This window comes from Vigna unguiculata, chromosome 7 (genome assembly GCF_004118075.2).
Source record: "Vigna unguiculata cultivar IT97K-499-35 chromosome 7, ASM411807v1, whole genome shotgun sequence".
NCBI classification, from domain to species: domain Eukaryota; kingdom Viridiplantae; phylum Streptophyta; class Magnoliopsida; order Fabales; family Fabaceae; genus Vigna; species Vigna unguiculata.
Window position 1 is genome coordinate 40107831 of NC_040285.1, and position 25196 is coordinate 40133026.

The 25196-nt window shown below is 32.8% G+C and overlaps 5 protein-coding genes and 1 long non-coding RNA gene across 7 annotated transcripts; 3 read left to right on the forward strand and 3 right to left on the reverse strand.

The window, feature by feature from the left end:
- Positions 1–2331: 2331 nt before the first annotated feature.
- LOC114192130 (chalcone--flavonone isomerase) lies at positions 2332–4219 on the forward strand. The gene is made up of 4 exons (XM_028081738.1): positions 2332–2599; positions 2683–2841; positions 3525–3748; positions 3881–4219. Exons 1-4 carry the CDS (start codon positions 2494–2496, stop codon positions 4055–4057), a joined length of 666 nt encoding a protein of 221 aa, XP_027937539.1. The 5' UTR covers positions 2332–2493; the 3' UTR covers positions 4058–4219.
- Positions 4220–6740: 2521 nt separating this feature from the next.
- Positions 6741–9212, forward strand: LOC114189846 (chalcone--flavonone isomerase 1B-2-like). The gene is made up of 4 exons (XM_028078562.1): positions 6741–6957; positions 7257–7415; positions 8485–8708; positions 8806–9212. The coding sequence occupies exons 1-4, from the start codon at positions 6867–6869 to the stop codon at positions 8986–8988; spliced, it is 657 nt and encodes a 218-aa protein (XP_027934363.1). The 5' UTR covers positions 6741–6866; the 3' UTR covers positions 8989–9212.
- A 306-nt stretch (positions 9213–9518) lies between these two features.
- Positions 9519–10934, reverse strand: LOC114190515 (chalcone--flavonone isomerase-like). Its single transcript, XM_028079430.1, has 3 exons — positions 10552–10934; positions 10094–10317; positions 9519–9910 (listed from the first exon to the last, which is right to left on the reverse strand). Exons 1-3 carry the CDS (start codon positions 10811–10813, stop codon positions 9722–9724), a joined length of 675 nt encoding a protein of 224 aa, XP_027935231.1. The 5' UTR covers positions 10814–10934; the 3' UTR covers positions 9519–9721.
- A 2830-nt stretch (positions 10935–13764) lies between these two features.
- Positions 13765–15339, reverse strand: LOC114190806 (cationic peroxidase 1-like). The gene is made up of 4 exons (XM_028079852.1): positions 15067–15339; positions 14699–14890; positions 14433–14598; positions 13765–14358 (listed from the first exon to the last, which is right to left on the reverse strand). The coding sequence occupies exons 1-4, from the start codon at positions 15328–15330 to the stop codon at positions 13946–13948; spliced, it is 1035 nt and encodes a 344-aa protein (XP_027935653.1). The 5' UTR covers positions 15331–15339; the 3' UTR covers positions 13765–13945.
- An 812-nt stretch (positions 15340–16151) lies between these two features.
- Positions 16152–17944, forward strand: LOC114190807. The gene is made up of 3 exons (XR_003605853.1): positions 16152–16337; positions 16457–16528; positions 17681–17944. It is a non-coding gene; the product is annotated as an uncharacterized LOC114190807 (long non-coding RNA).
- Positions 17945–19605: 1661 nt separating this feature from the next.
- On the reverse strand, positions 19606–23805 carry LOC114190805 (protein RDM16-like). 2 transcript variants are annotated; one of them, XM_028079850.1, is made up of 6 exons: positions 23228–23805; positions 22548–22832; positions 21935–22390; positions 21648–21842; positions 21136–21296; positions 19606–20762 (listed from the first exon to the last, which is right to left on the reverse strand). In XM_028079850.1, the coding sequence occupies exons 1-6, from the start codon at positions 23750–23752 to the stop codon at positions 19880–19882; spliced, it is 2505 nt and encodes an 834-aa protein (XP_027935651.1). In that variant the 5' UTR covers positions 23753–23805; the 3' UTR covers positions 19606–19879. The 2 variants fall into 2 exon arrangements, with proteins under 2 accessions (XP_027935651.1, XP_027935652.1); XM_028079851.1 differs by lacking the exon at positions 23228–23805 and having other exon boundaries at positions 22548–22666; positions 22749–22832.
- Positions 23806–25196: the final 1391 nt, after the last annotated feature.

A 25196-nucleotide genomic window follows, 5' to 3' on the forward strand; every position in this document is an offset into this window, starting at 1 on the left:
AAAGTTTTGACTAGGGACGAATTCCAATTTTGAATCAAAGTTCAGGGACTAAAAATATACTTAACCTTTATAATATCAGTTTTACCCTAAATTATTTTAAAAATTAATTATTTTATAAATAATTTACTTGTAATCGTTATTCTAAAAAAAAATTATCTTAAATTATTATTTAAAAAAAATTGTATATAATTTTTTTAATTTTACAATTAACAATTATTTTAAAAGTTAAATATATGTTTATTATTGATTTTAACTAAAATTTTTTTTGAAAATTAAAAAGATGGCTTAATTACTCGGATCATACCCATTTTGGTTCGAAAATTTCAAAATGGTACCCACTTTGAACTTTGTCTCAATTTAACACCCAATTTTGATTATTGCATCAATATAGTACCCTCCGTTAAGTCTTCACAAACGATGTTAACTACCTTGCCACGTGTCAGCCTCTGGATTTTTTAATTTTTTGAATTTTTTTTAAATTTTTTGTTTAAATTTTTAAAATTTTTATTTTTATTTTTTTATTATTTTTTTAAATTGCCACGTGTCAAATCCTTGATGTGACACGTGGCATTGTCAATGACACGTGGCAAGGTATCGCTACGTGTCAAGGTACTTGGCAAGTGTCATTGTCTTCATTTCAACTTAGTCCCCACATGTGTCTATTTGTTTCAATTTAGTATCCATATATGTTTATTTGTTTGAATTTTATTCAAATATTTTTTTTTTAAATGGAGAAATATTGTATATCTTTTAAGACAAAATTTATTATTTATATAAATGTTATATTGATATTTGTTACTAAAAATGAGTTATAAAATTAAGTATTGAAAATTATATTAAAGTTAATGGTAAAAGTCATGAATAACATATTTGTAAGTCATTTTTTATAACAAATATAGATATAACATTTATATAAATAATAAATTTGGTCTTAAGGGAGACATAATATTTCTCTATTTTGTAAAAAAATATTCAGACAAAATTAAAACAAATAAATTGGGTACTAAATTGAAACCAATAAACATATATGAGTACTAAACTGAAACAAATAGACACATATGGGGACTAAGTTGAAATGAAGACAATGACACTTGTCATGTACCTTGACACGTGGCGATACCTTGCCACGTGTCACATCAAGGATTTGACACGTGGCAATTTTTTAAAAAAGAAAAATCAAAAAAAAAAAAATTAAAAAAAAAATAAAAAATTAAAAAATCCAGAGGCTGACACGTGATAAGGTAGTTAACGCCGTTTGTGAAGACTTAACGGAGAGTACTACATTGATAAAATAATCAAAATTGAGTATTAGATTGAGATAAAGTTCAAAGTAGATATTATTTTGAAATTTTCGATTCAAAATAAGTATGATAGGAGTAATTAAGCATAAAATATATGAACATGGGGCGACGCTAGTTGATTAAAAGGGATATGTATATATCACCTTGAATATTCTCTTCATTTATTCTCTCGATAAAGAAGTATTATTATTTTACTGTAAAACATGTAATGCTTATCAGGTCTGGTCAAGGGTGTTGTTTTGTTAAGGGTTTTGGTTTTGATGAATGCTAATCAATATTTTAAAATGACTGGTTAAGGAATTAATTTTGTGATCATGATACATAAAAGTATGTTGATTATGATTTCTTAATGCATTTCTATTCAATTAAAATAATCTTTTAAAACTTTTAATCTGCATAAGAACACATATGTTTTGTTTTTTTTGTGAGATGTTAGGTGAGGTAAACTAAGCATATATGTGTGGATTATTCTAACACAATAATAAAATAACCCCACCCACTCAACTCAATTATAAGTCAACTTTGGCACCTTCATTTATATTATTTTTCTATTATTTTCTTTCGAGTGTGCTAGTTAGGTGGGTAGGTGAGAAAGAAGATAAACACGAGTGAGTGTCTTATAATTATGTTTTTAGCAAAACATTTATAAACTTTTATAGTGATAACTATATTCAAAAAATATTGACAAAGGAATTAATAAAATTTAATATCAATACATTTCATTTTCAAATATTCACTTAGAATCATCTCAAAGGAGAGTGGTCAAATAATTGACTAGGTTTTAGAAAAATATTTCCTCAAAATTTTAAAAACCGATGTGGTGACGACTTTTATATACACGTAAACAAAAACAAGTAAATATAAAATTAATGAATTTTATTTAAATGATTAAATAAAATAGCTATTTAATTAATAATTATCTTGTTCATTAAATGGTATACTCCAAAATTATATTTTTCTCATATAATAGAAATTTCCTTTAAGATAATTTTAGTTATAAAAAGGTTAAATTAAAAAAGAGAAGTGTGTTGTGGGAAATGTGTGAAGAACATAGAAGCATGAAAATGGAATAGTATATAATAGAAATTTATTTAAAAAATAATGTATTACGAGACATAGGAGTGCGTCGCTTCCTATATAAGTGTGGCTGCGTCCTTGCATTGTCAATGCATTAACAGAACAGAGTTTGAAAATGGCAGCAGCACCGACGATCACCGACGTTCAGGTGGAATTCCTCCACTTCCCTGCGGTGGTCACTTCACCGGCCACCGCAAAAACCTATTTCCTCGGCGGCGCAGGTTCTGCTACTTCCGCCATTAAATACATAGAAATCTGTGTATTTGAATTGACCTATATATTTAAGAGATGAATTATGATGCAGGGGAGAGAGGATTGACGATTGAGGGGAAATTCATAAAGTTCACGGCGATCGGAGTATACTTGGAGGATAAAGCGGTGGCATCACTCGCCGCTAAGTGGAAGGGTAAGCCTTCAGAAGAGTTGATCGAGACTCTTGACTTCTACAGAGATATCATTTCAGGTTAAGATCCAACTCTCTCCATTTGTTTCTCTTTTCTGTTTACTCCTTTTTGTATTGTTCTACTCATCTCTGATTGAAATTGGGAATTTTACTGCAATATTAATGTCAGATTTATTAGATTAATTAATATTCTTCAAACTTGCTGAACATAAATTTACTTGTCTCTTGTTTGTTTATCACAAATAATTGAGTATAGATAAGGACATTATTGAAACAAGAGAGATATTTTTTCTTCTAAAAGTAGTCATATCATAAGATATAATTAAGATATTATGGACAAACTAAAGGTCAACAAAAGCATACTTGTCAAGTTGTTACTATTAAATAATACTGTTTATATTTATTTACGGATTGGTTTAGAGATTCTACATTTAACCAGCCACAGGGTAAGTCCAGGAAAAATTTTATGTTATAACTTTAGAGATCAAATAGATTTAAAATCATTTGTAAGATTTATTAGATTTACAACATATGATGAAATAGGTTGGAGATATAACACATAAATAGAAATAAGGTTGAATTGAAGATAAATCCCACTTTAAAAACAGTTTCTGAGAAAGTGTTAGACTTGAATTCTCTTACTGAAATGTAGTAGTGTGTGTAAAATGGTTCTATTTGCTAAGTTGGAGGAACTTGGAAAGGATGGTGTATGGCGTTGAGATGTGTTTTTATTGTATTCTTAGGACCCTTTGAGAAGCTAATAAGAGGATCGAAGATTCTGCCATTGAGTGGGCCAGAATACTCAAAGAAGGTGATGGAAAACTGCGTGGCACATTTGAAGACTGTTGGGACATATGGTGATGCTGAAGCCGCAGCCATTGAACAGTTTGCAGAAGCCTTCAAGCCTGTCAATTTTCCACCTGGTGCCTCTGTTTTCTACAGGCAATCACCTGATGGAATCTTGGGGGTGAGTATATATATATATATGCAACTTAACCTAATTTAGTAATAATTCCTACACTAAACATGTTTTTGTTCCTTGAAAATAGTTTAAAACTTGTATATTTTTATATAACTGTTTTGTTTTATGAACCCACAGCTTAGTTTCTCTGAAGATGCATCGATACCAGGGGAAGAAGCTGCAGTTATAGAGAACAAGGCTGTATCAGCTGCAGTATTGGAGACTATGATCGGAGAACACGCTGTCTCCCCTGACTTGAAACGCAGTTTGGCTTCACGATTGCCTGCGGTATTGAACGACGGCATTATAGTCTGAAAATTGAGGATCATCACATGAGTTGAGGGAAATTTGTTATGAACTTGAGTTTTTCAAATATTCTTGTTTTCTCTCTCTTTCCTTCTTCCTACTAAACTCATCTTCTACTCTTGTATTTCTACTGCTTTATCAAATCAATAAAATCTGAGTTTGAGTTTCAACGTATAAATGTTTTGTGTTATTTAAACAGCATTGTCCAAACTAAAAGATGACTGTGATTAGTTAGACATGTATATTTCATACGTAGTACTAAAAATATGAAAAATGATTTTTTGTCATGTTGAAATTTTTTTTTCTTTTGGATCGCTCCAAAAATTAGCAATAAATTTTAATCTTAATTCAATTTTACGACATTAATTTAAAAATTTTAATAATCATTATCAGATAAATTTAATATTATATTAAAAAATAATTTTTAAACTTAATTAATGTAAAATTTAAAATTTATTCAATAGATACTCGGACTATTTTTAATTTTTTTTCAACTAAATAATAATAATTCAATTCAAAATTTAGTCTTCCAGGAGCTAAATTCTTATTTATTTTTCAACTCATTTTTAAAATTTAGTTTTTTATAAATCAAATTTTGATTATAATCTGTCATCAACGTAATTCTTTAGTCTTCATCTATTATTTGGTAAAAAATATCTTGTCGGTGTTCGTGAGATTCTTAGCAATTCCTCTAAGTACGACCAATTGTGATGCATTATATTTAAAAACTTGTTCATGTGCTAACAAAATCATTTTCAAAGTCCAAATTTAGATAAAAAAAAAGAAAAGAAAAGAAGAGAAAGTAATAGATAATAATTAACAAGCTGACATCACTCTTTGACTGTCTGCTTTTTTTAATTATTAATAGATCTTTCTGTCTATTTTTTTATTGTCTCTTTTTTATATATTTAATTTTTTTTTAAAATTTTACAATTAAAATTTCAACAATTTTTTTTCTATAATATAATAACATAATATTTTTTTCTATAATGTAATAAGGTAATATTTTTTTTAATGTCTTCTCATTTTATTATTTTTTATTTATTTATATTAAAAAATTACTTAAAAAATATTATCTCAAGTTATATAAAAGAATTGTCAAAATATTATTCTCATTACTTTATTTTTTTCTTCTCCTTTTTTTCTTGTTTCTCTGTGAATCACAACACCCGATAATATTTAAAGAAAGAGTCAGAGTGAAATTATTATTTTAGTTTATGTTTTATAGGATTAAAATGTTACATATGATTAAAAAAATATTAGCATAATGTTTGATACCTTTTATTAAAGTGTTAAATTTTTTAATTTATCTTGAATTAATTTTCTGTTTGTGGTAATATATGAATGTGTAATAGATTTATGATAAAATATTTGTTTTTTTAACAATAATAAAAAATATACAATAAATATATATTTTAAAAAATAAAGTTAGTTTGATAAATTTAAAATGGCGAATGAAAGTATTGCGATACAACTCTCAATTTTGTTAAATGGAATATTTTTCCATCGGAAAGGAGAAAAAATGAATGATAATTTTTAGATTCTAAAGAACTTTTCTTAGTTTCACGTTAGTATCTCTCCTCGACTATCTTGTATCATCTCCAATATACTTATTTGATTTTTTTGTCAAGAAGACTTTTAAATTATAGAGTTTACTCAGATTGAATATCCTTTTACTTATATCACCTTTACAAGATGTGCTTATTTGATCCTCCATAAAAAGATGATTCTAAGTTGATTTATGAGACAAACTTTCGGTACTAAAATTATAAAATGGTATTTTGAGTATAAATCATAAATACATCACCAATAAAATATAAATCTAATTCATTAATTAATATCTTTTTATCTTAAAATTTTATAACAATAAATTTATTAAATTTTCATTTTTTTTATAATGTTATATGTACGTAACTATTTCATCTCCACGTTCATTATACTCCCAAGAATGATAAAGTTAGTTTATAAGGATATATGGTACACGATTCTTTCATCTGCAGTCATTATACTCCCAACAATCATACAGAAATTGTACTTACAATGATAAAGCTTACTATCCTTGCCTCTAAGTTGCTGCATATAAAGTTCATATGAATACAGTTCATAAATTAAGATGTTCCCTACCAATTATCGGTAGAAGGGGTGACGATACGAGTTTGGCATAATTGGTCAGTCTATAGACCTATTAAAAAAATGCATGGTAGGTTGGGATATTGAGTCTGCTGGCTCGCATAACTTATAATCTGTTAGAATTGGCTTACATAAAAAAATTTGTATTTGTGTATATCGATTATTTTCCTTTTGTATACGCTTTGAAGCATAGAGTTCTATCACGAGTTTCGTTCTTAAAAAACGTCTCAGAGGATAGAAGAATGATCGAGTATTTAAACTATACTTGATATCGATTTCTAAACTATATGAAACTTAATGGATGTACCAAAATACTTCTGAACTTCATTGATCCTCATAAGTTTGATAAATTTCATTCAGACGAAAAGATAAAAAAAATGTTGTATATTATTGTAGTCAATGCAGTAGTTGTTTAAAATATCATAATTTTCTTGACAAAGTCTGAGGTAGAGTCGTCTCATGGGATCACTGATTATGTTATTTCATCTACCAACCGAAAATTATATTAATTTAAAAGTTCGTGATCCACTATTTCTGCCATCAAATTTTTTTAATCAGCATTGGTTTGTTTAAAAATGTAATGAGAGTTGAAAAAAATGAAGGATGAGGTCCTATGGCTTCTATATAAACCATCTCAGTTCTTGAAGAAATCAGAACACAAACAACACTCTCCATTGTTGCTCTTATAATGGCCACACCAGTCACTGTTGAGTTCCTTGAATTCCCTGCGTTTGTAACACCTCCTTCCTCTACCAAACCCTATTTCCTTGGTGGAGCAGGTTCATTCTATATACTTTTCATCATTTAGTATTGGTTTAAGTTTTACGATTTTATTCTTAAGATTCTCAATCAGTTAAAAAAGACAGACATGTTTTTACAGATTGATGATGGTCTCAGTTTTTACATGATGTGAGATAACGAACAAGTTACCATCTAACTTGAAATTTTCGTTGCTTTTGCTTGAAACTTGCTAGAGTTAAGACAGTTGATGGAAGACACAAAATTAAGTATGTTAAAAAGTAATAAAGAAAAAAAAAATCATTATCTTGTTTGTTTTTTATTTACTTATTTTATACAGGGGTGAGAGGGTTGAATATTGAAGGAGAGTTTGTTAAGTTCACTGGAATTGGGGTTTATTTGGAAGAGAAGGCTGTGGCATGGCTCGGTTCCAAATGGAAGGGCAAAAGTGCAGCTGAATTGGTCGAGTCCCTTGAGTTCTACAGAGATATCATCAAAGGTAAAAATTGATCTTTAGCTCATGTGTTGTTAGTTATTGTTTTTTTTTTTTCTTGGAAAATTCGAATAAGAGTCTAAGTCTTATATTGGATAGAAGTGAAAAAATGGAACATTATATAACAACGGACAATGATACTACAATTCTCATTTTTTTGACTCTTATTCCTTAATTCTTGACGTTGATTAACGTGGGTCATTGGTTAATATACCAATATCTTTTACTTTGAAAGAATTAATGACTCATACTAAGTCATGTCAAGAAATGAAGGATGAGTGTCAAAAAATGTAAATTATAGTATAATTTTCCATCTAACAACATAAATATATAAATGTCTCATTAATGATATGAAACCTCCTCCCACCAAAGATCAATCAATAACTTCAAAATATATTTATATTTCCTCAGTTTGATATTTGAATATTAATTTTTGTTGTTATCTTATATTAGTCAAATTAATTAACATCTTTCCACATCTTAAAATTATTGAATTCTTTTAAGGGTATAAGAAAATTGGGTACCACTGAGTTACTCATTCTTTGATCCAAAACCTTAGAGGTTTGTGATGGATTTTTTGAAAGAGTAGTTAATGTAGCTGTAATACTCTGAGCTTATAATATGTTAAATTCTTTTACTATGAAAATTATTGGTTCAAATTTAAATAATTTCTTACTTAGCACATGCGTTGAAGACAACCTGGAACTCAGGGTTTTGTCTTTTGTATTTTTTCTTTTTTTCAATAGCACCATTCTTGAATTAAACAATTTAATTTTGTTTGATACATTCAATTCTGTGCATAAATTCAACTCCATTATTGTATGTAAGTTAGTTCAGATTGAAATGCTCTCTCTTCTACTTTATATGTCTTTAATCAAGTGGCAGACATTCAATGAGATTCCTTTTTTAGAAAGTTAGAACTTTTCTTTGTTGTTGAATTTTATAATATGAACAAGAAAATTTGAATCTGGTGTCCAACCACTATATTCTTGTATACGATTGAATTGTCGTCACTTCATTTAGAAAATTGTTGGATGAATGGCAACTGAAATTATGAATGAATGTGTCTAATCAGGTCCCTTTGAGAAATTCATTCGAGGGTCAAAGGTAAGAACATTGGAAGGACCTGAATATGTTAGGAAAGTATCAGAGAACTGTGTGAACTTTATGAAATCCGATGGAAATTACGGTGAAGCAGAAGAAAAAGCGATTGAAGAATTCAGATATGCATTCAAGGATCAACATTTCCCACCAGGTTCAACTGTTTTCTACAGGCAATCACCCACTGGAACATTGGGGGTTAGTGTAGTCACCAGCTGTTTGTGAAATTGAATAGTATAATGAACCTGTGCACACATATAGTTTACAACATTTTTTTTGTTTCCACAAATTGCAGCTTAGTTTCTCAAAAGATGAGACAATTCCAGAAAATGAGTATGCTGTGATAGAGAACAAGGCACTTTCAGAGGCAGTGCTGGAGACTATGATCGGAGAGATTCCTGTTTCTCCTGCTTTGAAAGAGAGTTTGGCTACAAGATTTTATGAATTTCTGAAAGAGGACAATTCCAAGACTGAGTGAAAACTGAGAAATGCATGAGATATACAATGTTGTCTCCCTCAGCCATTGCTGCACTTTCTGTGTTACTCTCTAAATAATGTATTCCTAATCTGAATAATGTAAACCAGACATTTCTAATCTTTTTGTTTGAGTTATTTATCAGAGCAAATGGGGTTTGAATGTAAGGAAAATAAAATTCTGTTTAGTATATCATTTTTCCTTCAATTTATTAACTTTTGATACTATATGAAATTATATGAAATGAACCTGATCAAACTACTTTTTTTTTTAGCACTGCCATAATCTTTATTTTACATCAGTCTCATCATTATGCATTATTATAAAATTAAACTTTAGGCCCATCACTTTACATTTTTTTTTGTCCTTTTTTTATCTGATTCTCCTTTAGCCAACCCACGAACAAGCCTCCCGAATTAAGTTGAGCCAAATTGACAATTTTTTTTAACTTATTGTAAAGGTGGTCAAATTAAGTTGACCACTTTTTCATTCAAATTTCATGTACTGTGTTTGAATTCAATCAGCAGAAATCCTCAAGCATGCAAAACAGATAAGCATAATTAGCTGATTCACAACGAAAAATCAAATACAACAATTCAGAACTTAGAAAACAAAGGATAACAACAACACAAGTTTTACTAGACTTGAACAAACTTATAAAATCTGAAATTCCTCCATTATTTATTGGTAACACACCAAAGTGATAAAGGATTTTCATCATCAGAAGGTGATAAAATCAGTTGTGAGATTCAGGGACACCCTCCTCTTTGAATAACTCAGATAATCTGGTGGCCAAACTCTGTTTTGCTGCAGGGGAAACGCCATGCTTACCAATCATCGACTCCAACACAGCCTCTGAAAGTAGTTTATTCTCTATAACAGTGCTTGCTTCTTCTGGAATGGATCCATCTTTAGAGAAACTTATCTGTTTGCAACACATATTTCTAATCAAACAATGAAAAAAGATGTACTAATATTTGTAGAAACAACATACATATATAAGAAAAAACAGATAAGAGTAGATAATTTATAGGAATAACCATGACATGATGTGAAATTGATACACGACAACAACTACAACTACTATTTTGACACTATAATCACCAACCAATAATGATCCTTTGGGTGACACTGTGAAAAGGATAGAGGAGCCTGGTGGGAAAGTCTCGTCTTTGAAAACAGAAACAAACTTGTCTATTGCCTCAGCTTCTGCATCAGTGTAAATCCCAAGAGACTTCCAAATGGCTACACAATTTTCTGCAACTTTCTCTGAGTATTGCTGCCCCGTCAAGGGTAAGATCATTGTCACCTGCATAAATTTCTCAAACGGCCCTGAACAGTGAAAAAAAAAACACCCTTTTAGTTTCTTTCTTCCCATTCACATGTTGAAAACATGTCTCTAAACCTTACATAGAGATTCCATTACATCATACATGTTTCAGTAACATTTTCGAAACACTATTACTTAGCAGACAACCACAGATGCTACATAATACATAATGACCACACGTGTGTATCAACAAGGAGTGGTTAGTTAGTTAGTTAGTTAGTTAGTTAGTTAATTACCTGTAACGATGTCTCTGAAGAATTCAACGGATTCCGTTAATTCGTGAGCAGATTTGGCGTTCCACTTGACGGAGAGAAGAGGAACGGCGTTAGGTTGGAGGTAGATCCCAATGGCAGTGAATTTAACGAAATTGTCTTGAATCTGGAGGCCCCTGACGCCGGCGCCGGCGAGGAAAAAGGCGGCGGTGGAGGAGGGAGGGATGACGGTGGGAGGGAATGTGACGTTGTCGACGTCTAGGGCGGTTACGGAAGGGAGTGACATTGGTAACGGCGTTGGAAGCAGTGAGGGAGTGAATTTGATGGATTGAAGTGAAGTGAAATGAAAAAATTGGGAAATTTAAAGAGGGAAAATTGGTGAAGGGTAGGTAGGAAAGGGAAACGGAAGGTGGCGCCATCAAGCATTCAATGCAGTCTTAAACTATTGGGTCTAACTTCTCAACTCATTTAAAAATACCATCTTTTTATTCTCAATTACTGCAAACACAACACATTTCTCTTACCTAATCAACAATGATTCAAACAATAATTTGCTAATATCACTAACATGTCCATAATGGTACACTGGGTTATTAAGAAATTATGCAGAAATGGCATATGATGAATACTGTGTGGTAATTGATTATTTGCAGAGACAGAAAGAGGAAGGTGGCGAAGGAGCATGAGATGAAACACGTATAAACATACGTGTAAAAAGTATTTTTACCTGTTTACCCTTTTAACTTAATTAAAAAGAAAATAAGATATAATAGATTATGGTTAATATGTGATTGATTATGCTTCAAACAAACATAATTTGTTATTCAAATAATCATGTACAAGTTCATCAATAAGTTTTGATTTTTGTTTTGAGTTGACACTTTTTTGGTGGTGCCATTTTTAATGTTTGTTGTGGTGGTAAAATTTAAATTTTATATCTAATCTCACATATAAAAAAATCATCTTTACCTTTTTTTTACATTTGTATGATAAAAAAAATTGAACTTCATTTCTAATTCATTATTTTCGCAATTTAGGTAATAAAAACTTATTATATGTGATTATGGACAACATCAATATAATTTTTAATTTTTTTTTGTAACTTTTATCTTTTTAATTAAATATAAAAATTATTATCTATATAATGAAAATTAGAAACAAACACTATTAAGTTAATCTCTTATTGGGAAAACGCACCCATAAATAACAACATAACATTTAGACAAATATTAACTTTTTCAATAATAAATACATTTTTTTTGAAAATCATTAAATATTTTTTCCTTAAGAAATATTTTTTTCTTCGGTTTCTATTCAAATGTGTATATTTTTATGTGACTATAATAATATGTAGACACGTTATATTAAGAAACAAAGCAACAAAATCTCAAATTCTCATAATTATTTACTTATAAATAATTTCATGAACTAACTCATCTCTTTTATTGAAAATTTGACTTCGAGTTCATGGATTTCATTTCTATTTAATCATTTTACGTAACACTAAAAAGTCAAAAGAATGCAAAGGTATTCTAATAACTTGTAAATTAAAAGTATGCTCCTTTTCTGATCCATTTAAAGATAACAAGACTATAATTATAATATTTTGATGCATAGATTCAAAGAAAAGTCGGTGAGATTAATGTCTCTCTCTTTTTGTTTATATTCTCTTAAACACAGTTTTTCTTATATATATTTTTTACATTACTCATCTTATCCCACTGTTTTCTTATTTATAAAAAAGTCATAAAAAAATATGTATATTTTAAAGGTAATGCAACTAACCTGATTTTCTCGTCCTTTTCGTTTCATATTATATTACAAAGAAAACTACACAGGTCATTTAGTTTTTTTTTTTTTTTCAGATTGTGTAAAAGAGAGAATAGATAAGAGAAATTGTTGATTTGAAGTAAGTTGTAGAATCTTCCTAATGATGAAGAAAACTGTTTCGAATAATAACTTTTGGATTTATATGTTCTTAAGTAGAAAGAGATGTGTCTTGACTAATAGTTATACCTTTTGGCCAAGTGGTAAGCAAGTGCTCGATCCAACAAGTGGTATTAGAACCGATGGTTAAAATCGGCTTAGACGAGTGCAGGTTTGAAAGTCTTCCTGACAAGGGTTCTAGATAAGCGTGTCCCGTTAAAGATGAACGGTGGTACGGGAAGGGGTACTCGTGTGCTTTTGCTGGAGGGGGAATGTACCAATGTGGTTGAAGGGACTCACACTTGAGGGGAAGATTGTTAGAAATCCAAGTGTTTGAGTCTAAGTTTCACATTGGCTAGAAATGAGAAAGTAGAGAACTATATAAAAGTAAAGATCCATAAACCCATTGCCTTAAGATTTTGGATTAAAAGTGGTGTCAATGTCTTATGTGATTGGACTCAAGTCTCATTGGTGTTTTATCTCCCTAGTAAAACTCCTTTTGTAAACCTAACAAAAACAAGTGAGTCCAAATAGAAAAACCACAAGTGGCCTTGGATTTTGTCTATACCGATGCTTGAGTGATTTTAGTGAAGTCAAAATCTTGGAATGTCTAAAAAAAAGTGCTTTTGCATGCAAAAACGCGTTTCTTTACAAATACACAAGCCTTCATAATAGTAATATAATATAACCTAGAAAATATCTTTCAGTGAATTTGATGATCTAGCTTCATTAGAAAATACATATGCTTTGGGATTTATGCCATTTTTTAAGTTTCTTCAAAATCACACACATGCATGTAGCCACCCCACCCCAACACTTTCCCTTATTTTAATTTATTTTTTATATATTAGGTAATATGTGTATAGAAATTTCTTAACAGTGTAGTAGAGTACATATGATATAAATTAGTGTAACAACTGTTTATAAATTTTCAATAATTGATCTTAAATGTTAAAAATAACTTATATTAAAAAAAAAATCAGTGGTAGATCCTGCATTAGTAATGTCCTAAATAAAAGATATTTAGGAATCGATTACGATTCTTTTCGTAAGTGTACAACAATGTGTATTATACATAATGAAACTATAGTTCGAATATGAGATTCCATTTAAAGATCCAACATATATGGAGTATTTCTTTTGTATTATACGTATGATTTCTTTTGTATTATACGTATTATTCTATTGTAAAGATCACGACGGAACAACCTATTTTTCTTCAAAAAAAGAGAAAAACATAATCTATTTGAAATCTTGACCGAAAAAACTATGTTTCTTAGTGCATGCATGCTCTTTTAATAGTAACAAGAATCAGGGGAGAATCAACTGGTATTTAGTTAAGAAATTTCATTAGATTACAGTTGAAGGTGAGAAACACACGAAAGAAGAAAGCTTTATTTGAAGAACACATCATGCATTGAATATTAACATTACATATAATAATAATCATGAGAGAGAGTATAGTTGAATATGAAGTTGAAGATGAAGTTGATCAGGTTGAAGGAGGATTAACAACCCTGCAGTTTTGCCTGATCTCACCGTCTGAACCAGTAAGTGGGGTCATGATGCTCATCTTCAACATTGCATCTGCAAAATCCTTCTTGAATTTACCCATGTCTCTGGCATAACGAATTACTTGATCCTTTGTGGGGCTATCAGTTCCATTGACGTCGTTGAAGAGTTGTTGATCGGAGTGGACAAGACCCTTTTGCACCAACAAGTTCTTGTAAAACGCATTGTCAAATCTGAAAGGAGTGGTCGAATCGAAAGCAGTTAAGTTGTTGTCACCACCTTCGAAGGGACAATCTTGTCGCCTATCCTCTGCAAATGTCGTGTCGATGTTGCTCTCGTTATAAATCCTCTTTCTGAAGAAACGGCACCTCACCAGTCCTACCGAGTGACCACCTGAACCATAAATCAAGAAAAGTTTATCAAGATTCATACTTTATATCAATCATTTCATCAAGAACAGGTTTTACCTGATAAAGCAACTAGTTCTTTCACAGTGAAATTTTTCTTGGCGAAAGCACTGGCGAGGCCATCAAGATCGAAAAAAGGAGCTGGTAAGTCTGAGTTGGATTCGGCTAAACTTGCTGTGGTTGAATCTCTTCTTCCTAATGGTACTTCCCATCTTGGTCCACCAAGCTGATACAATTTTTCAACTCATCTTAGAAATTAAGCATATCTATCAGATTTGACAATAAAGAATCTAAATTGGAATGTTAATTGAACAAGAATTACTTACTTCAAAAACAGCGTCTCTGGCAGCAACGGCTAAGATGTCGGCACAAGAGACAACACCTTTGCACATGTTCTCCAAATCTGATTTTATGCTATCTATCACATCAAAACCCCTGAGAGAGTTAGCATTTGGAAATGAATTCTTCTCCCCAGTGAAAGTATCCGTGTCGTCTAACAACACTGATGCATCACATCCCTGTAATACCAAACACAGATCAATGTCAATTCATTTTCTTAACACAAACACACTATATTGTATTGAAATCATGACATAGTGTGAGGTATAGTGTTTATAAACTCATTCGATTTTCATTTAGAAAGTAAAGTTTTTATACGCAAACATGATGATGTTGAGAGAGAAATGAGACTTGCTTGAACGAAGCAATCATGGAAATGCAGTCGGAGCAGGGATGCTCCCATGCGAGACTCATTCTGCACAGCTTGTTTAACTGCTTTCCTTATGGTGACAAGAGCACCAGGGCAACTTTTTTCGTAGAATTTAGTAGATAACTGAGCTGAAGTAAAACCAACAACACATGCAATCAAAGTCAGACAAAGTTTTAGTTTGAAACCGGGAAAAGACATAGAGAGAGAACTTGTAGTGGCCATTGCAAAAAGATTGGTTATCATGGCCATGAAATGTTATACTCTTATATAGAAGTTCTTCTGCAACATGATTTTGGTTAGTGTAGCTACATGGTCCATATACTCCGGGTCAATTGTGTATCTATGAAAGAATCATTTGACTAAAGCAAAATGGAGGAAATGGACATGCAAAGGCGTGCAAATGATTGAGATTACGAAACCGTGTATAATATAAAGTTGTTAGTTAGCTGTATTGTGCTAAACATGTTTGACTTCATCAAATTCTTGCAGATTTCACTGCAAGATACTGCATCTGCACTCAACCTATAAGGCTGGATCGATCCAAATATAAGAGAAAAAAAAAACAAATCTACAGTTTTATGGCTGTCAACTTGTGATCCCTTTGTCTATAATTTGGTGGCCGAAAGAAAACTATACAGAAAGCTTCTGTGCTAATGAAACTTTGGAGAAAAGATAAGAGGAAAAGATTAATAACTTCAAATGCTGGGGATAGGGTTTCTGAATTTGTAAGAAATAAGACATTGTACACTCTCTTCTTTATAACTGATCCTTCTGGTTTTTGTTTAACCTTCTTCCCCAAGATCCCTTTCTTTAATCCGGTGTAACAAGAACAGAAATATAATATATATGTTATGAAAATTAAAGTGAGTTTTAGTCTTTCTTGAATAAAAATGAGAAAAATAAAAAGTATATAAATAAAATTATCCGAAGATAAATGCGATATCAATCTATTATACAAGTTAAATTAATTATCCGGAGATTTTGTACTGAAAATAAATAATTTAAATGTACTCATCATTTATCATAAATGTAAGCCCTTTTTCTTTTCTGTCCCAGAGGTTTGGGCCTGGCCCTTCGTAGGCCCAAGGGCAGCCCCTCTGAAGGACACCCTACCCTGCCAGCCCCCTCACAGTTTCACATCACCTCTGTTTCAGAAAAGCAGTCTTCCTCTCAACCTCTCTACGAAAGCAGAAGTTCTCTGCTAGGGCACGGTGAATCTCCCTCTTCAAACTAGCTAAGTTCGTTTTGGCTTTCAAGTAAGTAAATCTGGGAACTTTCTTGGTTTTTCCCTTTTCCTTTCTTCCGTTGTTGGGCACATGAGTTTGGTTGGGATCTAACTCCGTATCCTTGTTTGGTCCTGGTTTCGTGGTTGCAGCTCATTGTAGTAGTTTCTGAAGTTGTGGTGTTCCGTGGTGTGGACTCGTTGTGTTTGCTAGCGCTTAAAAAGGTAAGGGAAGCTAGACTCATCGGTCCTAAGTTACTCTTGGCTGTTTTTGGTCGATTTTATGTTTATATGCGTGCATAGTATGCTTTTATTGGATGGAATGGAGTTGCATGTGTATTTGGGTGTTGATCTGAGTTGTTTCCGCCACTGCATGTGGGCTGATAGTGGTGAGATCTGTTATTCTCGCCCAAGCGAGCTCGTCTTGCCTAGGCGAGAGTATCAGAATGCTCACCCTGGTTCTGCCACGAGCACTCGCCTAGGCGGCCCAGTTTCCGTTTTGAGCGACGCATAGTCTCGCTCAGGCGAGAAGGACTCGCCTGAGCGAGAATTCGTGAAGCCTCCACTGTCGCGCGTCTCGCCTGGGCGAGAATCCGCTGTTTCAATGAGGCCAGCTTCTCGCCTGAGCGAGTTTGCGAATGTGTGCTATGTTTTCTTGACTGTTTGGATGAATTGTTGCATGTATTGTTCAGATTATTCTTCCTAAATATGATGTACGTGAATATGCTTGGGTGTTTGGATTTTATGAACGAAATTGGCATGCTTGGTATGAGATTGATCATGGGTTTGTGGCTTCGTGATGTTTTAACATGAAAATTGGATGAATGACCAAAAAGAGGTGGGAATTGTATGAGAAACATGATTCTGATTGTGAGTTAGGCGTAATTCCATAAGTCTCGTGGGGAGACTTCATGGTGGCGTGTAGTGTATATATTAAGATAAGGATTCAAGTAAGGACCGCATCCCGAAACTCTAAAGAGTCAGTGAATCTCAAGTAGAGCAAACTGACCCAAGTGGTGAGAGTAGCGGGAGGCCTTAGTCTATGGCAGGATAATGGCCCTAGACGTTTAAAGGCTAACCTTGTGCGTGTAGGGTGAAACCCATTGGCAATGGCTCTGCAGAGCAGTAGAGGCCACCACAAGTGCAAGCGTCCAGTGAATCCGATCTTAGTATATTTATCCGGATAATTGAGTCATGGTGTCCTGTTTGTTTGCTATAACATGATGTTCTATGCCTGTTGTGTTGCATGTTAAGGAATGTTTAAGTACTTGTCCGTTATATCATGATAAGATTAAATTACACTAGCTTACCCTTGCATTTCTGTTTATGTTCCTGTTGTGTTTTCTCTTTTGCGATGATCACCCTTGGTGGGAGCAGATGGAGGAAATTCTGGGAGTAGGCCCAGTGGTAGCAGTGGTGCAGCTTAGGAGATCTGTCTGTGTGACTCTCAGGATCAGTCTATGGCCCTAAGTGCCTTTTTGTAATCTCATGCTCTAGAGGAGCATCGCCTTTTGTAAAACTGTTAACTTTCTCTTAGGTTGTGTATGGCATGGTGGTATGCCTAAATTTGTTTTCACAGTATACTTCTGGATGACTGTAACAGTTACCTTTTCTACGTTTATGTTCATCTGAGTGTTTCTCGTTACTATAATTTTGTGATGCTTTATTTAATAGTTTAATCTATTGAGAATGGGATGTCACAATAAAAACATGTTAATTTTCTTAAGAAGATGATTTAAATGATTAGATGATAAAATTATTGATAAGTCATCTATAATTATGCGATCTACAAATAGAAGAAGTTATTGACAGTTAAAAAAAAGGAATTGGAAACGAAATAAATCAACTTTTGATTAAACAATTTTTTATAAAATTAATTAATTGGTTAATACATTTCTAATTGCATAACAAAGCATACTTATATATGTGGACATATAATAATTAAAAATTAGTAAACTTATATTTAAATTTGCTCTTATATATAAGACAAAGTACGCTTCATACAAAAATAAAAGTGAATTGATTAAGTACGTGCTTATAATAATTTATTAAAAATGAAGACGTTAATAAAGGAAGAGCAAAAGCCTTTTTTAAAAATTAGCATGACCAAAATTGGAAAAAGTGTAACACTTAGTTTATAAGTTATATACTACTTTAAGTGAAACGTTTTTTCCCAAAAAGGCTTCCTAATCAAACATTTCAATAATCTTATTTATTATAAAAAAATAAGTGACAAATTTATAAAATTATCTTGTCATACACATTTAAAAAAAAACAAATTAAACGAAAAAAAAGAGTTACGTTTGATCTGAACATTACCAAAATATAATTTATTGAAAATTTCTAAGAATAAGTAATGAAGTTTGTAAAATGAAACCCAACCGTATAATTCAAAAAGATATTGAATTTTTTTTATCATTCATGTATAAATATATAGTCTGCACTAACTTGTGTCGCTTCTAATGTTTTTAAGTAGATATAATCCTACCTTCAAGCTAGGGATCTCTTAATAATTACAGGAAAAACTGATATTCCATTATAAATGGAATTTAGTCCAACAAAAATATTTAATGCTGGTTGTTAAATCATATATACAAGTGAAATATGAAACGATATCATAAAACTGAATTGATAACTTCCATTTTCACACCAATTTAAGCTTTGGAATGTATTAAAGCAAAAATTGGTTGTAAACGTTGATGATTTTTAGTTTCAAATATATATATGATTTCAGTTTTTAGAATTTTGATATCTGCTGAATTCAAACTACGAAAATGACTTCATAATTAGGTTTCTTAAGTCACAAGGGGAAATTTTGGCAGCCATAAATAAGAGATGGTGGGTGGATATTTTAGATGTAATGAAAGTAGATTGTGAATTTATAAGCATTCCACTTTCAGTGTTCACAGCACAATTTGATCGAACTTTTGGAAAGTCATACGAATTTTACAAATTCAAATGTAACGTCAAATTTAAACCAAACTAATCTCTTGCACGACAATTTGTCAGGCTACTAATTAAGCATTATGAAATTTCTAAAGTTATTTTTATATTTGACAATTAACAAAGTAAATTAACATAATTCAAAATAATACAACTAATTCAATTATGATCAATCTTAAAAATGACATTTGTATAACTACCAAGTAATAGGGGCTGGGAAGTTTGAAGTCCAAAAAAGGCTTCATCCAACTCAATACCAGTTACTTTTTCAGAAGGGTACCTCGGAAATCCCTCGTGCCACCTCTTATTATGTGAATAATGGCTTTTCAGTGGGTAATAGGGATATATAGCAAGGGAGATCAATAAAATATTAGTACATCAAATCAGAGACTTTAGATAGTCAGAAACATAGTAAAATCACGAAGGCTTCAAATTTAAACAAATGTTAGCACGCAATCATTAACATATTTGACTGAATCATCCAAACCAACATGAAAAGGTTTACACCACTAATCGATCTATCATGTGTATTATTTTGTTTAAAACACTGCTAAATGCAAATTATAGAACCGATCACTCACCAGAAGGCCTTATTAAGGCCAATAACGAAGAACAAAAACACTTTAAGACATGTCACACAGCTTCATCTTCTACGTAATTCACCGCTAGGTCCCAATAATGAGGAACACCAGCATCCACAAAAACTTTACGGCCAGCTGCTTCAGTGATGCAATCATGAACGCTGAACTTATTGAAGCTGGGTTTTGCAACACTTCCTTGCCACACCAGAACACACTTATTGACAGTCTTATCATCATCTGATTCTTCATCTTCTTCTTTCTCTTTCGAAACATCACTCCAATTAATACGCCTGAGCATAAGTTTCCCATACCTCTTAATCGACTTGCTTCCACCCTCAACGACAACAACACTAATACCATCGCAGATCACAGCACATCCAGTCAAACGGTTCTCGTGAGCATTAACATCAACCCTAAAGCGGGACTTCGGATGTGAGAGATCATTTATCTTGTAGAGAGAGACAAGTGTCTCCAGTGTATTTGGGTCATCAAACAGCTTCCTTTCCTTTTTCTCTCGCAGCTCAGCAGGAGTAAGCTTGCGTGCAATGTTTCTATCCATGTGAGCCTGTTCACGCTCAGCAGCTGCACTACGGACTTCTTTTTCAAGCCGAGTAGGATCTTGAGTTGCTTCAGTGCCAAGTACTTTCATTAAATTGCTAATCTTGACCTTTGGTTTTGGCGGTTCTATGACACCCTGTCTAATCATCTCCTGTCGATCTTTCTCCTTGGCTATACGTCTTTGTGTCCGGAGTTTCTTCTGTTCTTGCTTAGTTAGTTTGAGCGGTTGAGGTGGTGGTGGTGCAGGCTCAGCAGGTGGTTCAATTGGTCGAGGATGCTCCACGTAAAAAGTGAACTTTTCCATTTTCAGTTTATCTTCACCTATGATTCCATTATCAATATCACCATAATTTCCAGCATGCAGAAGAAGCACGTCCCTGTTAAATTCAAGTAGTTAATGGAAACAATAAAATGAGACAATACCATACTCAAATAGATTCCCAATGTCAAATGTTCATTGTCAGATTCAATTTTCCAACTATTCAACCAGTCTGTTTTCAAACTACTCGACTGGTTTATTCCCGTTTGTCACATCGTATCTTCTTCTAACATGATTATAGTTATCATTATAAACAGAAATAAAAGACACAAGGTCATAACTACTTGAAGTCTTAAACCAGCCAAATGCAGTATACTTGCTGAATCTACATTGCTAAAATTTGTGACATTCAAATAACACCCTCAAAAACAATCATGAACCTTTTATGAAACACAAATAGAAAGTCGCAGTTCAGGCCGTCATAAACTTACCACCATTCAATTTCTGGAATTTGGTCCTTGGGTTTTTCCTTAATTACAACTCTCTCTGTTATTTCTATTAAGTTTGGATTTATATCAGGAGCAGCCTTTGCCTTTGCCAACTGTGCTTGTTTGGCCCTGTGCTCTTTTGCTTGAGCTTCTCCAAATTTACTCTGCATGAGCCAAATAATAATAACAAAGCTGTCAAAAAGCACATACAAGACAGATAAAGATTACAAGGAGCTGAGACCTCCTACTAGGGGAGTCTATGTCTACAGAAGCAGACATAGGAGGATCATGGGATGAAGCCCCGTAAAAAATGTAACAAAAGAAATAACTAATAACTGACTATAGTTAGTCATTAATTAGGTGGGTATTATAAAAGAAGCGATTGAGTTTGGAATGGTAGTATCATAATTGATCATTCTTGAGGAGAGGACAAGTCTCTCAAAAACCTTTGACTCAGTTTAACATACAATCAACAAATAAAAACTTTTCTTTCTACCCATTTTCGGTTCCAGTACCTTCAATTTTATGGATTCGGCATCTCGTGACCATTTTCCTTCCTCCACAAACTGGAAATTCATCCTCTTTGGTCGCAGGAGCTTTGTTTTATTAATACCCATGCTTGCATCAAAATGAGGATCAGATTCAGGATCAATATCCAATACAGGTTTTAGTATTTCAAATGCGTCTTTCTTCTGTTTGTTAATGTTGACCTGGAATGTTAAGACACAGATTCTACAGTTAAGACAGGAATCCCAGAAAGAGATAAAATGTGTAGGAAGAAACAACTGAGCAAACACCAGACCTTCAATGTGCTAAGGTTGCTGGGCTTGGTCACGTTAACAACATTTCCATGTTCATCTATTTCTCGTCCCTGAGCATCAAGACGAAGAACAGGGGCCTTGGTGGGTTTCTGTGGAATGGCAACATCTGTTACCATATGACCAGGAAACGTATTTATTAGAGGAGCAAATTGTGGATCAGGATGAAATCCCAGCCTGGCAGCAAGCTCTTGAGCACGCCTGACAGCTTCAAGGTTGGGTAGATTTGCAATACCAGTAGCGCTAGTGCCACTAGCGAGAGAATTTGCAAAAGTAGCAGAGGCAGTTGATGGGAAAATTGACATGTTTGCAACTGGGCCCAGAGAAGTTGAGGTGGAAGTATTTGATGCGACTCCAGCAATGGAAGATGGCGCTGTAGATTCACCCTTTGAACCCAACTTTGAGCCTCCTTGCAAATTTTGGGTAGAACTTTTATTCAACTGCACAACCAAAAGCATGGCAATGAATGCATTCGGAGGAACAAGCATAGCAACAACAAAATATATCAGTATCGTCTGGCTCTGGCAGCTATTAATGAGAAATATCTTGCGGACAACTGATACTTATGAATAGATAAAATGTGCAACATTAACGTACCTGAGGAATTTTCTTCAGTTTTTCTGCCAACTCTTTCTGCATTTGTAAAGCTTTCTTAGCCTTGGCTAGTGCATCAATAGAGAAGCTTCCGGGCTTTCCAGCAGTTGAAGACGGCCCATCTGTACTAGATTTTCCAGTAACCTCATGAGACCTGGTAATACTAACACCCTTATTTTCATTTGTGGTAAAATTCGAAGATACCTTGATGGGAAAAGAAGAAGAAGAAGGGGTCAAAGATGTCTCAGGCACAGCCAAGGGTGCCACAGCTAGTGATCCCAATGCACCCTGAAAGAGCAAGGATAAAACGCCAGTGAACGTATGTCCCTCTCCAAGTATTCCAACAGGATCGATCAATTAACAGAAGATAAGGAATTAGAAAACACAGAACAGAAACAAAATTCGCAATTACGGACGTATAAGATAACAAAACATCACTGCGCAAACCTACCTATAGGTAAAGAGACAAAGGATAAAATTACATATCGAAAGATGGTTAAGTAAACCAGCAACCCCTTCTAGTTCATTAAGCAGTAACTGAAATCAGACAGCTCTGTAATTTATAAGGAACACTATGAAACCAAGCACATTACAGTTCATCTATAACCAAGAAAACTACAAGAAAATGCTGTGAAATATCCTAACGTTAAAACATAACATTAAAATAAGGGAAAGAAACTCACGTTTTGGACAGATGCAGCGTCTTCGAAAGAAGCAGAGGCATGGGAGCCATTGGTGACTTCCTCCTTGACATTGGCCTCAGGTATACCTCCGATTTTATCATCACCGTTTACTCTCTCTTCTTGCTCTTCCTTCTTTACTTTATCCCCAAACTTCCTCCGTTCCCTCCTCTCGACGGAAACCCTAATTTTCTTATCCTCCAAGTCCCTCTCCTCGCTGAGCTCCCTCTCTTTGCGCTTGTGAGAGTGCGAGGAGTGTCGCGGCTCCACCGAATCTTCCCTCTCCTCATCGCGCTTCACCTTCGACCTACTCTCTCTCTCGTGAACCCTATCTCTGTCCTTGCTTCCTTCTCTGTCATAAGCCCTATCTCTATCTCTGTCCCTGGATTTGGGGTCGCGCTTGTGATGCCTGTCTGATCGATGATGGCGGTGGTCGTCGGAGTCGCGATGGCGGTGGTCATCGGAGTCGCGATGGCGTTCGGAGTGACGATCTCTGCTTCTCTTTTCGGATTTGTCTCTGTCGTCCATTTCAGGGTTTGGATTGGAAAATGCTTCTTCTCTGCTATTGTAAATTGGGTTTACCTTTTATTATAACTTTATATATTAGTACATATATATGAACTCTTTTTCTTTCTTAACAATAAATATTAACCTGAAATCAAAATAAATAAAAGAAAAACTCAGTATATTTAACCAAAAATTACAAAATACAATTGAATCAAAATTAACTTAATCTAGCCTAATAATATATCTTTTAATCAAATCTAAAATGATCTCAATAAGTTTGATATAGTTCTACCAAAATGAAGTAATATTTATTTAAAATTAATATTAAATTCTTTATTATTATTAGGGTTAAATATGTTTTTGTCTCTTAACTTTCAATAAATTTTGAAATTAGTTCATTTCGAAACTTTAAACTAATTTAGTCTTTCATTTCTATAAATACGTGGATTTATTCATTTTAATCAAATTTTGTTAAGTTTATTTGACATTTCAACCACGTTTCATAATAATATTTAACTTAACATTAAAGCAAAAGTGTGTCAAACAATATAAACAACTTAGATACAATCTTAAAATACGTACAATATATATAGTTATAAAACTTATTGCGAGGTACTATCTTTTATCTATTTTAAAACACAAATAATGTATTATTCATTTTAAATTTGATTATATAATGATATAAAAATAAACACAGCAATTCCATTGACAACAATGAAAATGTTTGTTGTCGTGTTAAACGTATATTTTTAATTAATTATATGGATTATTTGAGTGTTAGTGGGCTAACCCACGAGTGATGAGTCCAACAATCTGGAATCACTTTTTTTTCTGAAAAAAAAATGGCTTTGACGTTTTTCAAACTCGGACATGTTGCAAGTTTAACCATTCGGGTCATATTTGAGAGTGAAATGTGAACATGTAATTAAAAAATGTCTTCATTTTATTATAATTGTTAAATATAATAGTTTGTATTTATATTGTATTAGGAAAAAAAATGGAAGATAGATTAAATAAAACAGAGCATAAAAATACTTTAGACATAGTAATGATTCAATAATATGGCAAATGAGTCCATATACTGAATCTTGGAAAAGAAGTTATGGCTATGAATCTGAAAAAGAATCTAGAAAGAAAGTAAGAGAATTATGAGTCTAAAAGTGATAAAAATAATTTCTTAACACGGTTGAGAGTGGACCAACAACTAAAAACCTAATAATACATTTTCTTACCACTTTTAAACACGAAATCAAAGTAAATGCCAATAACGATATCTTTGCAAACACATTTCTTTATTTACTTTTCTTCCTTCACTTTACACAGTCTCTGACTTTCTTCTTCTTCTTCACATTTGACATTATCCATAACTTTCTTCCTTTTTGGGCATGGCGAAGGGTCATTTTCTTTTTTTCTTTTGGAAGTGGATCCAGTGTTGGACTTCCAATCATTTTCTCAATAAAAAAAA